Below are 25,117 nucleotides of genomic sequence, written 5' to 3'. Positions count from 1 at the left end.
CTTATCTGATAGCGTGGTCTAACACAGTGGAAATGGGAGACCATGGGCATTTGTGTATAGCAGGATCTACAGATCCTTGATGGTGCTCCAAGCGTTCTGCTTTTCTGCAGAGCACACAGTGCTCCCTGGTGGCACATTTTGGACCGCTTATGATTAAAGGGATATTTTGGGATTTTGGCAATACTCTATTTCTCCAGATGAACTCATGGATACCATTTTCATGTACAGTATCTGCATCCAGTATGAAGGAAGTTAGAAGTAGTTCAGTGAGCCAATGCTAACTAGCATTAGCACAACGACTGGAAGTCTATAGTATCTACTAGCTTGCTAGCAGTTACCATAGACGTCAAGTCATTGCGCTAACGCTAGTTAGCAACTGTGCTAACGCTAGTGAGCAACTTCCTTCACACTGCACTCAGAGACATAAAAATGGTATCCACAAGTTCATCTGACTCTGGGGAAGTAGATAAAGGGCTTCCTTGCCAAAATCCTGACGTATTCCTTTAAATAGACTGACAGTATTTCACTGCAATAGCACCCCTAATTGATGATGCTTGTTTTTTAGTTTTGATTACTAAACATTTTAGAGTAAATATATGTAAAATTCTTCAGTTTGTTGACCATTGTAAAGGTTTACAAATGTACATTACGAAGCACATGTTAAAATATCCAAAATGCAGATAGAAATATGCACTTCCTCTCTACATAGGCAACAGAAATGAGTGTCTTCTGTTATTTATTCTGATCTACGATACCTCTGGGTTGCCTGATTACTAATGCTACTTGCTATTCCATTCTCTTCCTTCCTCCCTATACCCTTGGCTATCTTGAATATCTATCTACATAAGCACTGATCTGAGAGCTAAAAACGAGAGGTAAAAGGCACTCCTCCTGGCACAACAGGATCTATTATAAGAAAGGAAGGGAAAGATTAAAGGAAGCTAGCATGGGTACATAGTTCAGATATGGAAACACAAATATTCTCCACTAACAAGTGCACTATAAATAGCGGTTTTGAGAACTTGATTTATTCAACATCAATTACATCATTCAAAATATTAAAACAGAGAGCAACGGTGCCCCCTTGTGTACATCCGTAATACCATGTTATATATTTATGTATACATCTTTTGGTAGATATTAAATATTCTATCTATTACAGAAACACTACAAGCAACAATATTTCAAACAAGTTTGATAAAATGTGCAAAGATTAATGTTGGGATAGGAAAATGGGTAACACTTTATTTGAATAGTCCATCTGTAGATGCTCTACAGACTCAGTAACGTTTCAACTAACTATGTACTAACCCTGAACCTGTCTCTAATCCTAATCCTAACCCCTATCCTAACCCTAAACTTAACCCTAACCTTAGCCCTAACCCTAACCTTAGCCTTTATTCTAAACCTAACCGTAACCTTAGCAAGCAGTATTTATTGCCTTACCTCTCTTATCCTACCTCATACGCACATTCTGTATATAGATTTTTCTACTGTATTATTGATTGTATGTTTGTTTATTCCATGTGTAACTCTGTGTTGTTGTATGTGTCGAACTGCTTTGCTTTATCTTGGCCAGGTCACAGTTGCAAATGAGAACTTGTTCTCAACTAGCCTACCTGGTTAAATAAAGGTGAAATAAAAATGTTAAAAAGTTGCTTATCAACAGATAGTTTGTTGATAGTATGACTGGACTATCAAAATAAAGTGTGAACGTAAAATAGACTCCACAGAGCTTTAAAGTGCGTTGGATAAGTCTATAGGTCATTGGTTGGATCTCTTCTGCATTGCAGAGTTTAGACACACACCACCTTTATTGTAATGTGCATTCATTGACCTTCTCATAGTAGTTGGGAGACATACTGTACGTGTCACATCACCTCACCTTTGACCTTTATTAGGGCTTCAGTTGTCATTCAAGTTGACAGCAAAGACATGTTCAGTAGTGCATACCGTAGCAAAATGTGTTGCATCGGAAACCCAGTAGCTGTGTTCTTATTGGACAAGTTCAGGTCATGCCTCCCCATTTCAAAACATTTTCTCCCTACTGAACATGACCCTTGTCTATTCTCCGTTGTCTGAGCTCTGGGCGTGCTGCACTACTTTGGGTTCAACAAGGCGATCATAGGATAGTATCAGCATCACCTGGAAATAACAATCCAATGTTAAATTGTAAAAGTGTACATGCTAGCCACAAAAAGCATCATCAAATGTGGCTAACGTGCGCCACTTGAAAAAGTAGGGAGGTGCTAAATCCGAGTGAATGAAGTTCATAGATTGATAGATCGTAACTTCTTTAACTGTATCATGGGTTTGAATAGAGACACACACTGTGACTACTCACTGTGATCATGAGGAGAAGAGCCAGCATCATTCCAAGCATCAGGTACAAGTTACCGGTCAGTCCTCCAGCCCAGAGAGGCCCCAGGATAGTAGCCAGCCCCGCGACAGAGCGCCTCACGCCTTGACTGAACCCTAGACACCACCAGGAACACACACACAAAGACAATCCCATTCATTTGAGTGATTAATGACCTCTCCTTCCTGTAAAACAAATGGCCATTTAGTGATAGTTAATGATCATTCCCCTAATCATTCTCAGCATTGCCATGAGTCAAAGCCTCATTGCCTAGGGGGGCGAGTCAAAGAGCCTGATTGACTAAGATTAACTCAACCTTCACACAAGTGCATTGTTGGAACATTTCATTTCAGAAGGTAATAAAACCAAACCAAAGCTAAACTATTTCATTATTTTACCTAAATCAGTCTTTAATATTAATATTTGTATTCCTTCTAGAAATAACATTTCTAAACATCATCATTAATCAGCACTATGGTGAGTCCAGCTCAATGAACCAATACATGCAATTATCACATTCGTAAGTCAGACATCCACCTTGTGTTTTCTCTGCAGTGACTTTGGAGAAGAGAGACACCTGGGACACGGCCACGAAGGGAAGCCCGAGCAGCTGCAGGAACACTCCGATGATGAACGTTGCCAACTCCCAGGAGTACCCACCTGGACACAGGAAGAGACACAACCTCAGTCAGACGGATGATTGTTGGTGAAATGGTTGAAATTCTACTACTACAACTCCCTCTGGGAAAAGAGGTGTGTGTGTGTGTGTGTGTGTGTGTGTGTGTGTGTGTGTGTGTGTGTGTGTGTGTGTGTGTGTGTGTGTGTGTGTGTGTGTGTGTGTGTGTGTGTGTGTGTGTGTGTGTGTGTGTGTGTGTGTGTGTGTGTGTGTGTGTGTGTGTGTGTGTGTGTGTGTGTGGTGGGTTGTATATCACTTACAGATCTATCATTAACACCGTCATAGTCACCTCACCACCTTATCCACCCCAGGAGTCTCACACCAACCTTGGGTACAGATCTAGGATCAGCTTCCCCTCCCCCAATCCTAACCTTAACGTTTAGTGGGGAAAATGCTAAACTGACCCAAGATCAGCCATTAGGTTCACCCTACTCCCACCCACTCACCCTGGGGGTTGGCCAGGAAGATGAGGCACCAGACGCAGGCTACACTGCAGATGACCAACCCCACGGCCAGCACCAGGCGGTCTTCCACCTGGCGACTCAGCCAACGCACCAAGAAGAAGCCCAGGATCACCTCAACGCCACACAGGCTGTACATCAGGCTGTTGGCAAGCTCTCCGAAGCCAAAGGAGCGCTGGGTCAGAGGTGTCACCATGGTCTAGAGAGGAAGGGGCACATGAGAAATGACATCACTATGTCAGGGTAGTCACCATGTTCTAGGGAGAGAGAGGAAGACAGGAAATTACATCAGTATTTGTTTACCTCTTAATGGGAAAGAGTTCCCAGTTCCCACTCCCACTATGAACAAGGTGTAACGTCAAAATTATATTGTGAAAACGTATGAACATGAAAAAGAGCTTTCAGGTCTTGCAATATGGTTAGGGTTAGGCATATGATGTGGTTACGATGCAACAAAAAAAGATGGCGTCCTTGTTTAGGCTGTTGCTCTTACCTCCAGTGCTGTCTGGTTGAAGAAAGTGATGAACTGAGCAGTGAGGAGCACCACCACCTCCTCCCTCAGAAACTCTACAGAAACAGAGAGAGAGAGGTAAGAGAATCCATAAAAATGTTCACCACATATGTAGGCATACTTCAACCTTCCTCGAAAACTCGACGAAGCTGGAAAACCCCTGAATTTAAAAAAAATTTATTTCACATTTATTTAACCAGGTAGGCAAGTTGAGAACAAGTTCTCATTTACAACTGCAACCTGGCCATAACATTAACACATGAGTGATAGATGTGCAGATGATGATGTGCCAGTAGAGATACTGGGTTGCAAAAGAGTAAAACATTTATAAATAACAATGTGGGGATGAGGTATGTTGCTATTTACAGATGGGCTGTGTACAGGTACAGTGATTGGTAAGCTGCTCTGACAGCTGATGCTTAAAGTTAGAGAGGGAGATAATAGTCTCCAGCTTCAGTGATTTTTGCAATTCGTTCCAGTCATTGGCAGCAGAGAACTGGAAGGAAAGGTGGCCAAAGGAGGTGTTGGCTTTGGAGATGACCAGTGAAATATACCTGCTGGAGCACGTGCTACGGGTGGGTGTTGTTATGGTGACCCGTGAGCTGAGATAAGGCGGGGCTTTACCTAGCAAAGACTTATAGATGACCTGGAGCCAGTGGGTTTGGCTACAAATATGTAGCAAGGGCCAGCCAATGAGCATACAGTTGCAGTGGTGGGTAGTATATGGGGCTTTGGTGACAAAACGGATGGCACTGTGATAGACTCCATCCAATTTGCTGAGTAGAGTGTTGGAAGCTATTTTGTAAATTACATCTCCGAAGTCAAGGATCGGTAGGTTAGTCAGTTTTACGAGGGTATGTTTGGTAGCATGAGTGAAGAAGGCTTTGTTGCGAAATAGGAAGCCGATTCTAGATTTAATTTTGGATTGGAGATGCTTAATGTAAGTCTGGAAGGAGAGTTTACAGTCTAATCAGACATCTAGGTATTTGTAGTTGTCCACATATTCTAAGTCAGACCTGTCCAGAGTAGTGATGCTAGTCGGGTGGGAGGGTGCGGGAAGCAATCGGTTGAAGAGCATGCATTTAGTTTTACTAGTATTTAAAAGCAGTTGGAGGCCACGGAAGGAGTGTTGTATGGCATTGAAGCTCGTTTGGAGGTTAGTTAACACAGTGTCCAAAGATGGGCCAGATGTATACAGAATGGTGTCGTTTGCGTAGAGTTGGATCAGAGAATCACCAGCAGCAAGAGCGACATCATTGATATAAACAGAGAAGAGAGTCGGCCCGAGAATTTAACCATGTTGACACCCCCATAGAGACTGCCAGAGGTCCGGACAACAGGCCCTCAGATTTGACACACTGAACTCTATCAGATAAGTAGTTGGTGAACCAGGCGAGGCAGTCATTTGAGAAGCCAAGGCTATTGAGTCTGCCGATAAGAATGTGGTGATTGGCAGAGTCGAAAGCCTTGGCCAGGTTGATGAAGACAGCTGCACAGTACTGTCTTTTATCGATGGCGGTTATGAAATCGTTTAGGACCTTGAGTGTGGCTGAGGTGCACCCATGACCAGCTCGGAAACCAGATTGCAGGTACGTGGGATTTGAAATGGTCAGTGATCTGTTTGTTAACTTGGCTTTCGAAGACTTTAGAAAGGCAGGGCAGGATGGATATAGGTCTATAACAGTTTGGGAGAGGGGGATGACTGCGGCAGCTTTCCAAACTTTGGGGATCTCAGACGATACGAAAGAGAGGTTAAACAGGCTAGTAATAGGAGTTGCAACAATTTCGACGGATAATTTCAGAAAGAGAGGGTCCAGATTGTCTAACTCAGCTGATTTGTAGGGATCCAGATTTTGCAGCTCTTTCAGAACATCAGCTATCTGTGTTTGGGTGAAGGAGAAGCGGGGAGGGGGGGGGGGGGGGGGGCTTGGGCAAGTTGCTGCAGGGGGTGCAGAGCTGTTGGCTTGGGTAGGGGTAGCCAGGTGGAAAGCATGGCCAGCCGTAGAAAAATGCTTATTGAAATTCTCGATTATCGTAGATTTATCGGTGGTGACAGTGTTTCCTAGCCTCAGTGCAGTGGGCAGCTGGGAGGAGGTGCTCTAATTCTACATGGACTTAACAGTGTCCCAAACCTTTTTGGAGTTAGTGCTCCAGGATGCAAATTTCTGTTTGAAAAAGCTAGCCTTAGCTTTCCTAACTGACGGTGTATATTGGTTCCTGCCTTCCCTGAAAAGTTGCATATCGCGGGGGCTGTTCGATGTAAATGCAGTAGGCCACAGGATGTTTTTGTGCTGTTCAAGTGCAGTCAAGTCTGTCTGGTGTCAACCAAGAGCTATATCTGTTCTTAGTTCTACATTTTTTGAATGGGGCATGCTTATTTAAAGAACAACCAGGCATCCTCTACTGACGGGATGAGGTAGATATCCTTCCAGGATACCCGGGCCAGGTCAATTAGAAAGACCTGCTCGCTGAAGTGTTTTAGGGAGCGTTTGACAGTGATGAGGGGTGGTCGTTTGACCGCGGACCCATTACGGACGCAGGCAATGAGGCAGTGATCGCTGAGATCCTGGTTGAAGACAGCAGAGGTGTATTTAGAGGTCAAGTTGGTCAGGATGATATCAATGAGGGTGCCCATGTTTACGGATTTAGGGTTGTACATGGTAGGTTCCTTGATAAATTGTGTGAGATTTTGTGCATCTAGCTTAGATTGTAGGACAGCTGGGGTGTTAAGCATATCCCCGTTTAGGTTACCTAACAGTACAAACTCTGAAGATAGATGGGGGGCAATCAATTCTTATATGATGTCCAGGGGACAGCTGGGTGCTGAGGGGGGTCTTTAACAAGCGGCAACAGTGAGAGACTTATTTATGGAAAGGTGGATTTTTAAAAGTAGAAGCTCGAACTGTTTGGGCACAGACCTGGATAGTGTGACAGAACTCTGCAGGCTATCTCTGCAGTAGATTGCAACTCCGCCCCCTTTCACAGTTCTATCTTGTCAGAAAATGTTGTAGTTGGGGATGGAAATTTCTGAATTTATGGTGGCCTTCCTAAGCCAGGATTCAGACATGGCTAGGACACGAGGGTTGGTGGAGTGTGCTAAAGCAGTGAATAAAACAAACTTAGGGAGGAGGCTTCTGATCACAACATGCATGAAACCAAGACTTTTACGGTTACAGAAGTCAACAAATGAGAGCGCCTGGGGAATAGGTGTAGTGCTGGGGGCTACAGGGCCTGAGTTAACCTCTACATCACCAGAGTTACAGAAGAGGAGTAGGATAAGGGTACGGCTAAAGGCTATAAGAACTGTTCGTCTAGTGCGTTGGGAACAGAGAATAAAAGAAGCAGATTTCTGGGCGTGGTACAATAGATTCAGTGCATAATGTGCATACAAGGGTATGGTAGGAAGTGAGTACAGTGGGGGTAAACCTAGGCATTGAGTGACGATGAGAGAGGTTGTGTCTCTGGAGGCACCAGTTAAGCCAGGTAAGTTCTTCACATGTGTGGGGGGTGGGACAAAAGAGCTGTCTAAGGCATGTTGAGCGGGACTGGGGGCTCGCTCAACATAAAACAATAATAACTAAACGAAACAGCAGTAGACAAGACATATTGACATTAGGGAGAGGCATGTGTAGCCGAGTGATCATAGGGTCCAATGAGCAGCAATAGGTGAGTCAGGGAGCCGTTCGGTAGTTGCTACTACGCTAGGCGAGCAGGAGACACAGCGTTCAGAAAGCTAGCGGGCCGGGGATAGCAGATGGGTCTTCAGCGACATTGCAACGGAAAATCCTGTTGAAATCACATCGGACAATTACATCGGCAGACCAGTCGTGATGGATTGGCGGGGCTCCGTGTCGGCAATAAAGGGTCCAGGCCAATTGGCAAAGAGGTATTGTAGCCCAAGAATTAGCTGGTATACCTCTTCGGCAAGCCGGGAGATGGGGCTAGCTCGAGGCTAGCTGGTGCTTGCTTCGGGACAGAGGCATTAGCCAGCAATAGCCACTCGGTTGCAGCTAGCTAGCTGCGATGCTCCGGTGTAATGGTTCAGAGCTTGCGGCAGGAAACCGGTGATGTGGTAGAGAAAAGCAGTCCGATATGCTCTGGGTTGATATCGCGCTGTGCAGACTGGCAGGTATTGACCGAGCTAAAGTTGGCTGGTGTCCGAGCTAACGGTGAAGACCACTTGCAGTGGCTAACTGACTACTAGCTAGTAGCTAGTTAGCTGTCTAGCTTCTGATGGGGGTTCCAGTTATAATGTATAAAAATAGCAGATTCGTACCACATTGGGTGAGGTATATTCAGTTCGTAGATGGAAAGTGAGATGAAAATATATACAAAAAATGAAGAAACCGACTATTTATGCGGGACAAGACAAACACACGTCCGACTGCTACGCCATCTTGGAAACTAACGAACGAGAATATTTACCACGTGCAAAGTCGATAGGCTTTACATTCACAACTCTCCTTCCATCGCCCTCAAACCCATTACAGAATGGGCTACAGACAGCCAAAATCAATGATAGAGAATGTTTGCGGCATTTAGAATTTAGTCTCCCTTTCGCCCACAAAACTCAACACATCCATAGAGTCAATTAAAGAGGAAGTCCAACATACATACCACCTTCTCCTTCCAAAAATCTACACACAGAGAGACTCAATACGAGTGATCTGGCACACACACACACAAACACAAGCTGGCACATAAACGATACTTGAGAGACTGAATCAATACAGGAGACATTTAACATGCACTAATAGACAGTGACAACTCAACAGACAAGATGGTGAGAAACTATCAATATACATGTCTAAAGAGTAGAGAGAGAGTAGAGTATTACTTTATTAATCCCAACTTGGGAAATTGTTTTATCACAGCATGTTTAATCAACTACTAACAATACCACCACACACAACATTGACCGACACATGATAAAAAACTTTTTTCAACACATTAAGATATAGTATCCCTAAAATAATAGTCTGATTCTGGAGAGCTGTTTTCTATCTCTCCACTCACCTTGACTAGCACTGAAAATTGTGAGGGGGTTTGAGATAGTCGAAGGAGGGGACGAGGAAGAGGTAGAGGAAGGCGGCGAGGGAGGGCACTGTGAAGGGTCCTGGAAATGGTGGGTCTCTGAGGAAAGGGTTGTCTCTATCTGGTCGTCCCAGACAGTGCCGTAGGTCTCCGGTGTCTCCTCTGCCCTTACCAGCGGCTCCTCCTCTTCGATCTCTCCCACAGCGATACCCCCCTCTCCGGAGCTGATAGGTGGTATGTCCCAGTACAGGGCCAGCACCACAAACTGGAGCAGGATCCACATCAGACACATGAAGATCTGGAAGAGGGGGAGGAGGGGAGGAGAGGGTATAGGGGTGCAAGATGGTTGAGATGGTAGAGTGAAATATGTTTATGCCAGCATTTTAATGTGTGTGTGTTGAGGGTGCAGTGTTTAAGAAATGTTTTATAATGTTTTCAAATGTTTCTATTGGTTTGATGAAGTATTTATAAAACAGTGCATTCGGAAAGTACTCAGACCCTTTGACTTTTTCCTCATTTTGTTACGTTACAGCCGTATTCTAAAATTGATTAAATTCATTTTTTCCTCATCAATCTACACACAATACCTAATAACAACAAAGTTAAAACAGGTTTTTAAATAATAATAATACCTTATTTATTTATACTTTCCGAATGTACTGTAAGTATGCAAGGTCAATAAAATCATACTGTACAGGCTATAGTGTTAATGTACCCGCTAACTCTGAACAGGAGATTGAAGATTAAACAAATTGAGTGGTCATGTGATAATGAACTAGAATCTATTGGCCTGAACATTACACTGTCTCCCCAAATGTATTTTACTCTTATTGGAATGTATAGGCCACCTTCCACCAAAAGTGTGTTTTTTTATCAGTTTAATAACATGCTTAGGGAATGTGATTTTGGGAAAGAGGTCATCTTAATGGGAGATTTTAACATTAATTATGAAGAGAAGTCTTGTAGGAAAACCCTCAAACGGATCACTAATACCTTTGACATTACACAGCTAGTTAAAGGGCCAACCAGGGTGACTTGTTGCTCTAAAACACAGATTGATTTGGTGTTCAGTAATAAACCAGAGAGAGTGACTAAATCATTCAACATGGTTACTGGGCTATCTGATCATAATCTGACACTTATAGTCAGAAAGCTGTCTAAGAGCAGGTTTAACCTCTCTACTGTTAGAAAGCCGCAATTAAGGGAATTTACTGGAATGTTCTCTTGTCCTTTACAGACGTGGAAGCTGATAGTCAGGTTTTTCTATCCACAATCCGGACTACAATAAATGGTTTCCTAAAGAAAATCAAATCCAAACCTGGCCAAAGAGCACTCTTCCTTGGCTAAATGGAGAAATCTGGAAATTGATGAAAGAACGAGATTATGCTCTAAAAATAGCCCTAAGATCCAAACTAGAGCATGACAGACGTAGGTTTACCATGTTGAGAAATAAGGTGATGAAAGAAATCAGACAGGCCAAGGCAAACCTTTTTATTAACATAATTGGTGAAGCAAAGGGAAATTCTAAATTGATCTGGGAGAATCTAAAAAAGTTAACAGGGAAAGACCATAGTAACACTGCAAAAAGACTAGAAATCATGGTGAATAACAATCTAACACATGATGCAGTCGAAATAGCAATAGCCTTCAATTTCTACTTTATTGACTCTGTCAGGGTACTGACACAGAACCCCTCCACTGGTTTCTTGGGCTCAGTGCTAGTGAATGACGCTCAACCTGTCTCCGTCATAAGGGAGGCTTCTGAGTCAAAGGTGAACAAGGTGATTAGCTCACTAAAGAACTCTAAAGCCAAAGATGTGTTTAGGCTGGACTCTACCTTTCTTAAAAACTACAAAGAGTCACTCATTGGCCCCATTACTAAGGTCACCAACACATATATTGGTCTCGGGGTGTTTCCAAGGGTATGGAAGTCGGCCATAATAACGGCCATCTTTAAATCGGGCGACCCTGCTGAAGTGAGTAACTACAGGCCCATTAGTATACTACCTGTGGTGTAGTAAGTGTGTAGCAGAACAACTGATTGCCCACCTCAACAACGGCCCCTTCACATTACACTCCATGCAGTTTGGCTTCAGAGCGAAACACTCCACAGAAACGGCCAACTGCTTTCTTCTGGAAAATGTGAAGTCCAAGATGGACAAAGGGGGTGTTGTTGGGGCTGTGTTTCTGGACATAAGGAAGGCTTTTGATACTGTTAACCATGAGATTCTCATCACAAAATTGTCCAAGTTCAACTTTTCCCCCGATGCCTTGAGATGGATGAAATCATACCTTGAAGGCAGAACTCAGTGTGTCAGAGTGAGCAATGAGCTGTCGCTCACTCTTAGCTATGATGTGGGCGTGCCCCAAGGGTCAATACCGGGGCCCCTCCTGTTCAGCCTGTACATTAATGATCTGTCTGTACTGGGTCTAGTTCAAATGTATGCAGATGATACAGTGATATATGTGCATGCAAAGAGCAAACAACAAACTGCACAAGAACTCACTACTGTAATGGTCCAGGTTACAAAGTGGCTCAGTGACTCGTGTTTGCATCTCAATGTGAAAAAAACTGTTTGCATGTTCTTCACAAAGAGGGCTACAGATGCTACTGAGCCAGATGTCTATGTGTCAGGGGAGAAGCTCCAGGTGGTATTTGATTTTAAGTACGTTGGCATCATACTTGATTCCAACCTCTCTTTTAAAAAGCATGTGAAAAAGGTCATTCAGATAACCAAATTCAACCTAGCTAATTTCCGATTTATACGAAATTGTTTGACTACAGAGGTAGCAAAACTGTACTTCAAATCTATGATACTCCCCCACTTAACATACTGCTTGACTAGTTGGGCCCAAGCTTGCTGTACAACATTAAAACCTATTCAGTCTGTCTACAAACAGGCTCTCAAAGTGCTTGATAGGAAGCCCAATAGCCATCATCACTGTTACATCCTCAGAAAGCATGAGCTCCTGAGTTGGGAAAATCTTGTGCAATACACCGACGCATGTCTTGTATTCAAGATCCTAAATGGCCTGGCTCCCCCTCCACTCAGAATTTTTGTTAAACAGAAAACCCAAACATATGGCAGCATATCCACAAGGTCTGCCATGAGAGGTGACTGTATAGTTCCCTTAAGGAAAAGCACCTTTAGTAAATCCGCTTTCTCTGTGAGAGCTTCCCATGTCTGGAATACACTGCCATCAGACACACATAACTGCACCACATATCACACTTTCACAAAATGCATGAAGACATGGCTAAAGGTCAATCAGATTTGTGAACATAATCCCTAGCTGTGTATTGCCGCTTTCCATGTTGTCTGTTGTCTGTAGCTTGTGAGGTGTGGAAACACTCTGTTGCTTTTATGAATTTTGTCTTGCTGCTTTATGTTCTATGTTGCTCTGTCTGTATGCTATGTCTTGCTTGTCTTATGTTGCTCTGCGTGTGCTCACTGCTCAATGATTGTCTATATTGTAATTGTTTTTAATAACCTGCCCAGGGACTGCGGTTGAAAATTAGCCGGCTGGCTAAAACCGGCACTTTTACTGAAACGTTGATTAATGTGCACTGTCCCTGTAAAAAATAAAATAAACTCAAACTCAAGGTACATGCATGGGAGCTAAACGGATGTTTGTGGTTTAGTATTCATGAAGCATAGAGCTGTAGTGGGAGAACCGGAGAGGATAGATTGTCTGGATGCTGGATGTTTACCCCGGGAGAGGTGTAGTTGTTCACCACAAACGGCCCCAGCTGGAAGTCGCACAGCCTCAGGAAAAGATTGAATGCTGGCCCTGCAAAATGGAGGGTCGTATTCATTAGGCATCAAACGGAAGAAAACAGACAAAAGTAAACAGGAAGGCACTACCTAAACTTAAGATAAGATACACATGTTTTTGTTGTAGGAGCAGTTTGGGGGTGGGGCTGCTATACATTTTTATGGGCAACGGGGGCGGGGGGTGTTCTGGACCATAGCCGCAGGAAGTAGGGGTGCTGAAAACCCCCCCTGAAAAATCTGAATATATTTTTGAAATAATAATAATATTTCACAACAGTAGTAGTAGCTAATACTGGGCCTAGTATTAGCAGTATTTTCAGCATCTCCATTTTGGCAAAAAAGGTAGTTGTATAAATAAGAACAGTATCTCGCAGGATTCAATAGTTGGAATTGTCCTCTCTTTTTCTCTTCGATTGTCATTCTAATGGGATGCAGAAAGAACAAAACCCTGTCCTCAAACATTTACATCAAAAGGTGCAAAGTTATGGGCAAAGACACAAAACATCCGCATCAAACGAAATATTTTTCTTGATCAAATAACATGGAAAACAAACACATTTTGTGCAGTATTACAAACCCCTTAATGTAAATGTACATTACTGTATTGTACATAGGCTGGTCATTTGGGTTTTTACCTAGACGTTCACAATGCAGTAGTTGAGTACATTGAGACATCAAGTGGTTTGTGATGGTGTAGCTCAGTTAGTAGCGCATGGTGCTTGCAATGCTAGAGTTGTGGGTTCGATTCCCAAGGGGGACCAGTATCAAAATGTATGCACTCACTACCGTACGTTGCTCTGGATAAGACTACTACTAAAATGGAAAAGGAATGAATAGACCATTAAAGTTTTGCATTGCATTTGCAACGTATTACAAAAAACTGGAAAGCATATATCAAGCAAGTGTTTTTATTTTCCACAAGTATTATCAGATTAACTGTTTTGTACAGATAATTAACAGACTCAAGTTACAAATGCTGGTAAACACTCAAATACATTTAGTTAAAACATTTTCACTAAATTTGTGCACTGGGCCTTTACTAGTTCTGTATTAGCAGACCAATATAGACATCTTCAGTGCTGGCAAAAAATAACAAAAAATTGCATTCCCCCAAATCGCAGCACCCCCACCCCTAAACTACTTCCTGCAGCTATGCGTTTGGAACAATGTAAACAACACTAAATAAATGATAATTATTGTAATGCTTTAAAAAATATATAACGCCTTTATTACAGCAAAGACTAAAACCAGTTGCATTAATTCGTGAATGCAATTCCCGAAATGGAACGATTTAGGTCTATTTATTGTTTACGGGAGTTATTCAATGGTAGCTTTGATATTTTATGTTAAAACTAAAATGCAATGCTGTGTGATGACATCAACAAATAAATGAATGATTGATTGATACAGTAACCAATATAAGTATTGAAATATAGGCCTAAGCAATGTTCCCTCAGATTTCTTGGGGCACTGAGCAAATTTCAGGTCTGCTGAGCTCAAAGTTGAAGTTGTGAAAATTCTGTGAAACTTCCAGCGCGCTTTTACTGTGAAAACTGAGGCTGTACCCGCTTTAAGTTACAGTTTTAACAGTGGCCAAGTAGGCTACTGTGGCTATTTGATCATAATGTAGGACAACCAGAGTGGCCTACCCTAAAAAACTATGTAGAATGTGCATCCCATAACATTTTAACATGGAAATAGCTGTTCTTTTATTCAGCCTACAGATGCAGCCAATGTGTGGTGTTCTAAATTCCATGAGACTTTTGAAAAAACATGCAGGCTTGACATTAGCCTGTTTACCCACTTGTCCTTCAGACAAGGAAGTGACTGAAATTGTTGTTCTATTGTTTCATGCAAGAAACCACTTCACAAAATAAAATCATTATTATTCCCATACCATTATTACAGAGAATCAAACAAATTAAGCTACCCTCTGCCTATTGGCTACTTAGTTTATTAAGGCATGTCTCAAAATATAACACTGCCCCTTTAAGACAAAAAAGCTCTTTACCTGACTGGCTTTTCAAAGATGACTAGAGATCTACATGTTTTGTGCTCTTGTAGGAAGCAATCACTCGCCTATTGCTGACTACAAATTATCTATAACTGGGCTAATAACTCAATTACTAGCAAAGGATATGAACAAAATGTGCACACGCGGCTACATGCAGCTCTTGCTTTGATCTCCAAATAAGTGCATCTACTCAATACCACAGCTATAAACACAGTCCAGTTCAAAGTAAATGGTAGAAGTCCATATATGGCAATGGTCTGTGTAGAGTATGGGCTGAGTCGTGCGCAATAGAATCAATGGTGTAAAAATACTTTAAAGTACTACATTCCTGAAGAAAAGAATGTACTTTACTCCATACATTTTCTCTGACACCCAAAAGTACTCGTAACATTTTGAATGCTTAGCAGGACAGGAAAATTGTCTAATTCACGCACTTAGAGAGAAAATCCCTGGTCATCCCTACTGCATCTGATCTGGCGGACTCAATAAACACAAATGCTTTCTTTGTCAATTATGTCTGAGTGTTGGAGAGTGCCCCTGGCTATTCGTAAATTTAAAAAACAAGAAAATCGTGCTGTCTGGTTTGCTTAATATAAGGAATTTGAAGTGATTTATATTTGTACTTTTACTTTTGATACTTAAGTATATTTTAGCAATTACTTATAGAAAATGACTCAAATAAAAGTGAAAGTCACCTAGTAAAATCCTACTTGAGTAAAAGTTTTAAAGTATTTGGTTTTAAATATACTTAAGTATCAAAAGTAAATGTTAAGTCTTAATACCGTAATTTACTTAGGCCCAACGTTCCCTCTAAACTGCAACGTTCCCTCTAAACTGCGCGCGGGCACGTAATAGCCTGGAGACTGCCATGCAGTAGCCCAGACAGTGGCGGAACTAGAGGTGGGGTGGCCAAGGGGTGGCCAAGGCTACTTCAGGCGGTCCATAGACCATGACAGAAAATGTGTGTGTAACCCTAACCTGGCATCTAAGGAGCATGAATGAATCCGATGATTGCTGATTAGAGGTAGAAGTGATAATTCACTCAACCCGAAGTTCTTCAATGTGGCAGATAGTGTGGTCCAAAAGGGTTCGTTCACTAGAATTCTTTAACATACTATGAATAGTCCGTGTCTCCACCTCTGCAGCTCAATTTTTATCACTCTGTTTTCATGAATATATAATCTGGGTCTATAAGTGTTGAAGACCCAAAATATTTTCAGAAAATAAAGCTCAAGCACCAAAGAGATAAGATAGCATTTGGGTGTCACATAAATTGCATAGTTTCTTCACAAAAAAAAGTACATTTGCAAAAAAACATACTAGGTATCAAGCAACAATGGACTTGAAAAATAATAATTTTGGTGCCCATCAATATTACAAACTTACAGTATCATATTTATGCTCATATATATTATTTTAACTAATAGCAAAGAAACGTTTTGGAATTGGCCTAATCAAGACCAAATTTAATATTATAGTCCTCGATTTCAAAAATGCGCCGCCGAACGTCAAAATAAATGCTTCTTTCAACAAGAGGTGAAATGAGATATCAATCAGCATCAAACTGCCAGTAGCGAATTAAATTTTGGACACCCCTCTGAGCCCAGAGACTGCCGCACAGTTCCCACTGGACTGCCGCGCAGAGCACAGAAGAATTATCAGCCAACAGAGAGAAGAAGCACGAGATTGAACTTCAGTCAACTTTCTAGTTTTCCCTGTTAGTTAATGTAACAGTTTAACTTTAGTCCGTCGGAGTAGGATTCTATTCAGTGGTGAAAAAAGTACCCAATTGTCATACTTGAGTAAAAGTAAAGATACCTTAATAGAAAATGACTCAAATAAAAGTGAAAGTCACCTAGTAAAATCCTACTTGAGTAAAAGTTTTAAATATACTTAAGTATCAAAAGTAAATGAGAGAGAGAGAGTGAGAGAGAGAGAGAGAGAGAGAGAGAGAGAGAGAGAGAGAGAGAGAGAGAGAGAGAGAGAAATTGAGCTGCAGAGGTGGAGACACAGACCCCCTGAAGTAGCCTTGGCCACCCCACCTCTAGTTCCGCCACTGTCTGGGCTACTGCATGGCAGTCTCCAGGCTATTACGTGCCCGCGCGCAGTTTAGAGGGAACGTTGCAGTTTAGAGGGAACGTTGGGCCTAAGTAAATTACGGTATTAAGACTTAACAGGATGCGCTCTTAGGCCTACAGCTCGATGGTGGTTATACTGGGTTGAAGTGAAACGTTCAGATATGGAATGCTGCAAATAGAAATGTAGCATAGAACAGATTCCATATTCTACATGATAGACAATAATATATTCCCATCTGAGCGGTCTGTAATGTTTCACACTCCTGAACAGCCCGCTGATGTGTTGCTGGGTATTATATTGCGGACGTACAGTAGGACGCAACGTTTTGGAACGTTCAGATATAAATAAGCTGTGTAGAACAAGAATCACGTTGGATGTATTCATGGCATTTCTATCTGCAACGTTTGACAACATTTGTCGACTTTACGTGGCGCTGGTGTTACACTTTTATTACCAAGTGATACAGTAGCCTAGTATCATTCCATTTGATTTGGTTTTGGTGAATGATTTACCACCCATGCTGTTGAACAACGTTTGGATCTGTCTATTTTTATACGAATACTTATCTACCTATTTTATTGCTGACAAAATAAAGCAAAGAGTGACAATGCTTGTTCTGTTCAATATAATGTGTGTGATTTACAGGACTGTAGGGGACAATGTTGTCTGTCAAAATTACGTTTGTAAATAAAAACAGTACATACATTTAAAAATATATATTTTCCATTTTCTGTAGGCCTGTTATTTTAAAAGGTATAAATGCCTATATAAAAAAAGAACAGTGTAAAATATATAGTAATAATTAATTGTTTAAATAAATTCTAAATTATTATTATTTTTTTTTTGTAAAATGTAATGGAAATTAGGTTATTCTGTTTATGATGGACCTCCCCTTGGCCTATGACGTGCTACGGTGCGATGAAGTGGCATATCTCAAAGAGAAGACAGTCAGAGAAGAGAAGATAGACAACATATAATAGAATACACGTATCTTAATCTCACCAAAACCTGGTGTAAATTACCGTTTGGCATAAAAAATGCCGAAAACCGTTGGCGATACATTAATTGGTGTCCTTGATGATTTGGGAATGACTAAACTGAAGTGGTTCAGACATAAACTCTGTGAACGCAAGCAGGAGCCAAAAATTCGCAGGGGAAATGTTGAAAATTTGGACCCAATAGACTTAGCAGACCTTCTGACCCGTACTTTCTGTGAAGACGGGGCTTTGGATGTGGCTATAGAGGTATTGAGGGCAATTGACTGCCATGATGGCGCAAAGGAACTGACGGATTTCAAGAAAGGAAAATCGAACATAGTAGGAGGCACGTCCAATGGACATTTTAATATATATTTTTTAAATGTCATTTCATATCTTTGAAAGGTTTAAAAAAACACTTCAGTTAACCCAAAAGTAGTCTAGAAGAAAACTTTATTAAATAAATAATACACGTGTTTTTAAATTGCATTAAAATGTCCGTATGTAAAACTAAGGAAGTTGACCGTATTTAACTTACCTATTTTGCACATCTGGGCTGAGTAATGGCCTATAGCATATTTACATTTGCAGCTCAAAATAGCCCTTATACATTATACAATAAACACGTATATTGAAGCCTATTATTCATATTTCTATTCAATTGGTGGTGTCTCATGAAGCTTATTTTACAGCTCAAGAATCTTGGGTAACATCGGGTGCTGCTAATGGAAGTGCACCTGGACCAAATAACATGATCAAAGGTAAACACTAAAAGCAAGTGTTATATAGCCTAATGTCTCAAATACGTTATTAAAATGTATGTTTTACTGTGATTAGTAATGGTTTATGGAGGGACAAATTCAACATGTAAAGTATTCTATCTTGATGAACAATCACAAAAGTCCTTCCTTTTAATTTCTTCATTAAAATGGTAGGTGAAACTGCTGCCCTCCTCTAAATCTTCAACAGCATTTTTCGCTCCCCATATTGAATGCTGTCTGAATTACAAAAAGTGCATCATCATGCCTATCCTCCAATTTGCACACCCTACACGCACACACACACAAACACACGCACCATTAAAGGAGGAGTGTAGAGATATAGGCCCCTATCAAATACATTAGGTATGCTTTGCAGTCCATCACCTTTCAAATTCCTAAACCATGTCCTATCTCTACCTCAGACAAACACTTTGTGGACTATCACCGAACGGCCCTGATCGACAGAGTGAGCCAGGTGGCACCCATCTTGGATAGGCTCCTGGAGAAGGGAGTCATCACCACAAATGCCTACAGTGACGTGAGGGCTGAAAAAACCAGACAGGACAGGATGAGGGAGCTCTTAGATGTCCCTCTGAAAGCATCTGGGTCCAAAGGCAAAGATGTGTTCTTAGATATCCTGATGGAACAGGAGCCATACCTAATCAGTGAACTGAAGGGGGAATAATGGGGATAAGGGCCACTTTATTTGATTTTTTTAGGGCAAGGGACAAACATTTGATGATAATAATGCACTCTTTTTATATTCTTAAAATGGAAAAATGAATTCTCTCCAAAGTTTGCAAAAAATGAAAACTAATTATATTGACCGCTGTTTTTTTCTTTTCATGAGCAAGTACTGTGTCGTGAATTCTAATCATCTAGCTGTTTGGAACTCAACAATAGAAAACGTACAAATACATGTAGTAACATTGTGTTATGTAGCCTATACAAATGAGTGCATCTCATGCTTTGGCTACGTAGTTTCTTAAACATAAACAAGCATATGGCCATTTGAATGTAAATGTCTGCTTAACTTAAGAGAGCCATTGATAGCCTGGTCTCAGATCTGTTTGTCTTGTCAATTAGTTGTCAATGTCGGCATGACAAGGAGCGGCAAGGACTGGCATGATGGCACAAACAGACTGATAACCAAGAGTGTATTTTTTAGTTGCATTAGAATTTCCATTGGACACATTCAGGTATGTCCCTCCGTTTTGTTCCGCCTGCTTTTGTTTGAATCAGTTTCTTCTGTTTGGTTTCGTTTGGTTCCTAGTTAATGAATACATGCTACCATCCATATATGGCTGTCTATAGAAGTAGGTGGGACAATCATCTTGCAAATGCCGCGTTCACGTGCTAATCGGAACTAGGAAACTGGCATTTCCGACTAGCTAACTGGTTGTAGTTATTCACATTCCGCATTCAACCAGTTAACAAGTTGGAAATGTCAGTTTCCTAGTTTTGACTAGCATGTGAACGTGGCATTAGCCTGTTTTTAAATGTTCCAAGGTATTCTTCCTTTCACAACATGTTATTTTAGTTTGCTTGTGTGCCAATGCTTTGTATGAACAAAACAAATTAACATAGTGTACCACAGTATGAGTCATAATACCCATAAAACCTAGTGGTCAAACAGGGAAAAGGTTCCAATTGTTTTTCCACCATTTGCTTTTCCCATAGGGGATTTTAGAAGCACTTAAAATAAGGGGTGTATTTCATGTAGGCTTACCCTGGCGTGATGTTTTGATAACCGTGTAAATCTCTAGGACAAGGTGACTTTTATCAATATATTTGCCTGTATTTACCCTCCCAAAATGACATGCTAATTAGCTGCTAAAATGGCTATCATGAAGAACTGCAAATGCCATAACGATCTGAACAAGACTGCTGAATCGAGGCAAAGGGAAGAATGTTAGCTAAATGTAGTAATGAATAAATTGGCAAAAATTCTTTAAATGAACAATTCTGTAAACTGTCTTGTGCAAGGTTTAAATTGACACAGTACCTGTTAGCAAAGGTGTCAGCTAGATATGACGTGCAGGAGCTGGCAGGGATTTGTAGTCTTGCATGATGTCTACTTTGATACTAATTAGCATTTCCAAAACTGAGAGTATATAGAGCCGAACATAGCCGTGGGCAGTAGTGGTCCAGAGGGTGCTCAAGCACCCCCTAGAAAATAAATAATGATAATAAAAAATATATATATACAGTACCAGTCAAAAGTTTGGACACACCTTCTCATTCAAGGGTTTTTCTTTATTTTTACTTTATTTCTACATTGTAGAATAATAGTAAAGACATCAAAACTATGAAATAACACATATGGAATCATGTACAGCTTTGCACACTCTTGGCAGTCACCTGGAATGCATTTCAATTAAAAGGTGTGCCTTGTTAAAAGTTAAGTTGTGGAATTTCTTTCCTTAATGCGTTTGAGCCAATCAGTTGTGGTGTGACAAGGGAGGGGTGGTGTACAGAAGATATCCCTATTTATTAAAAGACCAAGTCCATATTATGGAAAGAACAGCTCGAATAAGCAAAGAGAAACGACAGTCCATCATTACTTTAAGACATCAAGTGCTGTCGCAAAAACCATTAAGTGCTATGATGAAACTGGCTCTCATGAGGACCTCCACAGGAAAGGAGTTACCTCTGCTGCAGAGGATACGTTCATTAGAGTTACCAGCCTCAGAAATTGCAGCCCAAATAAATGCTTCACAGAATTCAAGTAACAGACACATCTCAACATCAACTGTGAATCAGGCCTTCATGGTAGAATTTCTGCAAAGAAACCACTACTAAAGGACATCAATAAGAAGAAGAGACTTGCTTAGGCCAAGAAACACGAGCGATGGACATTAGACCGGTGGAAATCTGTCCTTTGGTCTGATGAGTCCAAATTTGAAATTTTTGGTTACAACCGCTGTGTCTTTGTGAGACGCAGAGTATGTAGACGTATGATCTCTGCATGTGTGGTTCCCGCCATGAAGCATAGAGGAGGAGGTGTTATAGTGTGGGGGTGCTTTGCTGGTGACACCATCGTGATTTATTTAGATTTTAAGCCACACTTAACCAGCATGCTTCCACAGGATTATGCAGCGATACGCCATACCATCTGGTTTGTGCTTAGTGGGACTATAATTCGTTTTTCAACAGGACAATGACCCAACACACCTCCAGGCTGTGTAAGGGCTATTTGACCAAGAAGGAGCGGGATGGAGTCCTGCATCAGATGACCTGGCCTCCACAATCACCCGACCTCAAGCCAATTGTGATGGTTTGGGATGAGTTGGACCGCAGAGTGAAGGAAAAGCAGCCAACAAGTGCTCAGCATATGTGGGAACTCCTTCAAGACTGTTGGAAAAGCATTCCAGGTGAAGCTGGTTGAGAGAATGCCACGACTGTGCAAAGCTGTCATCAAGGCAAAGGGTGGCTACTTTGAAGAATATATAATATTTTATTTATTTAACACCTTTTTGGTTACTACATGATTCCATATGTGTTATTTCATAGTTTTTATGTCTTCACTATTATTCTACAATGTAGAAAATAGTAGAAAAGAATGAGTAGAAGTGTCCAAACTTTTGACTGGTACTGTATATATTTTTGGAAAATATTTCCTTTTCACAAAAGCAGTGCACTGGGCCTTTACTAATATTAGCGGACAGATATAGACTTACATTTACATTTACATTTAAGTCATTTAGCAGACCTGTAGTATAGGGAATAACCAAATAAATTCAGCATCTCAGCTTTGGCAGAACGGGTAGTTGTATAGTTTAGAACGCTCCTGAGTGGCGCAGCACTGCATCTCAGCGCTGGAGGTGTCACTACAGACCCTGGTTCAATTCCAGGCCGTATCTCAACTGGCTGTGATTAGGAGTCCCATAGGGTGGCGCACAATTGGCCCAGTGTCGTCCGAGTTAGGGTTTGGCCTGGGTAGGCCGTCATTGAAAATAAGAATAAGAATTTGTTCTTAACGGACTTGCCTAGTTAAATCAAATATATCAATATTAAGAGTTGTTGCCCTGTCCCTTTCTCTGCAATTGTCATTCTAATGGAACATTTACATCAAAAGGTGCAAAGTTATGGGCAAAGACACAAAACATCCACATCAAACTAAATATTTTCCTTGATCAAATAACATGGAACCACAACCACTTTTTGTGCAGTTTGCATTTTCCATCCTTACAAATGACTTAATGTAAATGTACATTACTGTAGATTGGCCATCCAGGTTTGTACCTACAGACTTTCCATCACCATGAAGAAAAGCATTGCACAATACATTCATTGAGTACATTGAGACATCAAGTGGCTTGTGATGATTTGATTAGATGATGTGGCTCAGTTGGTAGTACAGCACCCCCAACCTCAAACTACTTCCTGCCGCTATGGGCTGGACAAATCTTTCTGCCTGCATTGGCGCTGCAGACATATATATCTGCTAATAAAGGACTATTAAAGGCATACTTGTCATTTTTTGTATTATTATATTTTTTTTTTATTCCGATTTTTCTGAATCAGCACCCTTACTTCCCACGGCTTAGTGTAGTACAGGAAGGTACTTTGACTGAGATGCACATCTGGTTAAAACAGCGGTGCGCCATAGTACTAATAAGATCATGATGGCATGTTAGGAAAAAACTGACTGACCAATCAGGAGGCCAGCTTGGCGACATGCCATGATGGCAGCGAAAACGCCAGCGCGTTCCTCTGGCCGGGTGCTCCGTGTGATGAAGCCAAAGATGGAGGAGCCTGCTCCTGCACCAATACCTGGAAGGCATCAACACCTGTATAAATAGGTCTAGATTGTGTGACCAAATCAAAGGCTGTATAATATCAGGACCATAACATTGGGATGCCATCCATCTCTCTCTCTCTCTATCACATTCTCACACACACAAACACACACACAGACAATTGTAAATAGTTCACTTAGCGTTTAAATGAGTGCGTATAGGCCTACAGTGCAACAACAGAAAACCACAAACACTCCAGAATTTGTATTTGTCTCACCTGCTACAAGTCGACTGCACAACAGCAGCCATTTTGAGTATCCCATAAAATACATGAAGCTACCTAGGGGATAAAATAGGTAATTTCACCATTAGTTGTATCATCTGTGGCTTGCACTTAGGACTCTTTTAATTGGTCATAGGAATTAATTGCCTACTGGTGTTGCCATTAATGTAAGGTTTAGCACATTCATATTTACTTTATCACAACTTTGCTGCAGTTGGAGGTTGGATAGATTCTTTCACAAACACCATGAAATCTGGAAGCAAGTCTGCCCATATTACTGTTATCAAATGTATAACAAAAGGCATTTCCATTTCCAAGGACTGCCATTTCCTCACTCTCCCTGCAACATCACATCAGCAGGCTAGCTGGGAGAGTTGAATGGAATCTAATGTTTTTCTTTATGACTCCCAAGTCAATCATTCATGTTTCAGTTAAATAAATCACGTGGGTCTTTGTTTGCATCCCAAACGGCCAGTATTCCCTATATGGTGCGCTACGTGAACTACTGGTCAAAGTAGTGCACTATGTAGGGAATATGGTGCCATTTGGGATGCAGTCTTCATGTGCCTTGCAACAGCTGGTTCCTGTGCCTGGAAACAATTTGAAGCTGTGAAGCTTACCAACAATCTCAAAAACGTTGGAGTAGAGGATGATGGTCTTTGTAGTTCGGGTCCGGTCGGACCAGAGGCCGAACAGTGGGTCCGTCAGCAGCCCACTCAGACTGAACGCAGACAAGCCCAGACCCAGGAAGTATGGAGGTGCCTCCAAAATCTGGAGATACCTCCATATTGTAGGGAGGATGACAGCTGGGAGAGAGTGTGTGGGGGGAGAGAGAGTGAGAGAGAGAGAGGGAGAGAGAGCGAGAGAGAGAGATGCATTAGACATGTCTCATTTACCATACAAGCCCATTTGAAAAAGCAATATTTTAGTGTTTTTATTATGCATGTTTTAGATTTGAATGTGACAAAAACATACAAATCATATGACAGTCAGTCAGACATTTTTCGTTTCATTGTGGAAATATGTGTACATTTAGGCAGTCGAAACCAACTCACCATACTCGATGCCACTTAACAGAAATATCAATCCAATGGTGAAAAAAGTACAATTCTTCTTCTGACGATAATCCATCACATAAAATGACTTTTCTGGCTATCGCACTGTTACGAGAAGGATGTTATCAATGTTCATAAACCGAACTTCAACTCAACTACTCAGTCTGCAACCCAGAGTTTGTAAGACTATGGTTGAATGAAACAGACAGAGTCCCAGCTTACGATAGCCAAAAGCTCCGAATATCATACAATGCACATTTGGTTATATACCTCACATTTGGTCATCAATGCCCCTCCTCTTCTCCTAACCCTGTCAATACTGTTCACAAGTCTTCTCCTATGCATACATTGTTTATCATATCCTGCCACAGGTTACACAATCTATTGCA

At 41.3% G+C, this 25,117-nt stretch overlaps 2 protein-coding genes across 2 annotated transcripts; one reads left to right on the top strand and one right to left on the bottom strand.

Annotated features, from left to right (window-relative positions):
* Positions 1-481: 481 nt before the first annotated feature.
* mfsd8l2 (major facilitator superfamily domain containing 8-like 2) lies at positions 482-25,117 on the bottom strand. The gene is made up of 11 exons (XM_055867481.1): positions 24,729-25,117; positions 24,294-24,479; positions 23,668-23,730; positions 23,305-23,424; positions 12,754-12,833; positions 9,024-9,339; positions 3,990-4,063; positions 3,482-3,695; positions 2,897-3,019; positions 2,345-2,475; positions 482-2,145 (listed from the first exon to the last, which is right to left on the bottom strand). Exons 1-11 carry the CDS (start codon positions 24,802-24,804, stop codon positions 2,065-2,067), a joined length of 1,464 nt encoding a protein of 487 aa, XP_055723456.1. The 5' UTR covers positions 24,805-25,117; the 3' UTR covers positions 482-2,064.
* On the top strand, positions 17,870-21,081 carry LOC129814385 (apoptosis-associated speck-like protein containing a CARD). The gene is made up of 3 exons (XM_055867482.1): positions 17,870-18,209; positions 18,565-18,648; positions 19,071-21,081. The coding sequence occupies exons 1-3, from the start codon at positions 17,948-17,950 to the stop codon at positions 19,331-19,333; spliced, it is 609 nt and encodes a 202-aa protein (XP_055723457.1). The 5' UTR covers positions 17,870-17,947; the 3' UTR covers positions 19,334-21,081.

The sequence above is a fragment of the Salvelinus fontinalis genome, chromosome 17 (assembly GCF_029448725.1).
Source record: "Salvelinus fontinalis isolate EN_2023a chromosome 17, ASM2944872v1, whole genome shotgun sequence".
NCBI lineage: Eukaryota > Metazoa > Chordata > Actinopteri > Salmoniformes > Salmonidae > Salvelinus > Salvelinus fontinalis.
Note: the sequence above shows the minus strand (reverse complement) of the source record. Positions and strands in the feature narration are given on the sequence as shown.

What these genes read in the sequence shown, in the direction of transcription:
- LOC129814385 (XM_055867482.1), top strand. Translation starts at nt 17,948, where the DNA reads ATGCCGAAAACCGTTGGCGATACATTAATTGGTGTCCTTGATGATTTG. An exon ending in GGAACTGACGGATTTCAAGA is followed by an intron (nt 18,210 to 18,564) that starts AAGGAAAATCGA and finishes TGGTGTCTCATG; the next exon opens with AAGCTTATTTTACAGCTCAA. An exon ending in ACCAAATAACATGATCAAAG is followed by an intron (nt 18,649 to 19,070) that starts GTAAACACTAAA and finishes TCTCTACCTCAG; the next exon opens with ACAAACACTTTGTGGACTAT.
- mfsd8l2 (XM_055867481.1), bottom strand. Translation starts at nt 24,804, where the DNA reads ATGGATTATCGTCAGAAGAAGAATTGTACTTTTTTCACCATTGGATTG. An exon ending in CAACGTTTTTGAGATTGTTG is followed by an intron (nt 23,731 to 24,293) that starts GTAAGCTTCACA and finishes TTTATCCCCTAG; the next exon opens with GTAGCTTCATGTATTTTATG. An exon ending in CTCTTCTCCTCATGATCACA is followed by an intron (nt 2,146 to 2,344) that starts GTGAGTAGTCAC and finishes TGTTATTTCCAG; the next exon opens with GTGATGCTGATACTATCCTA.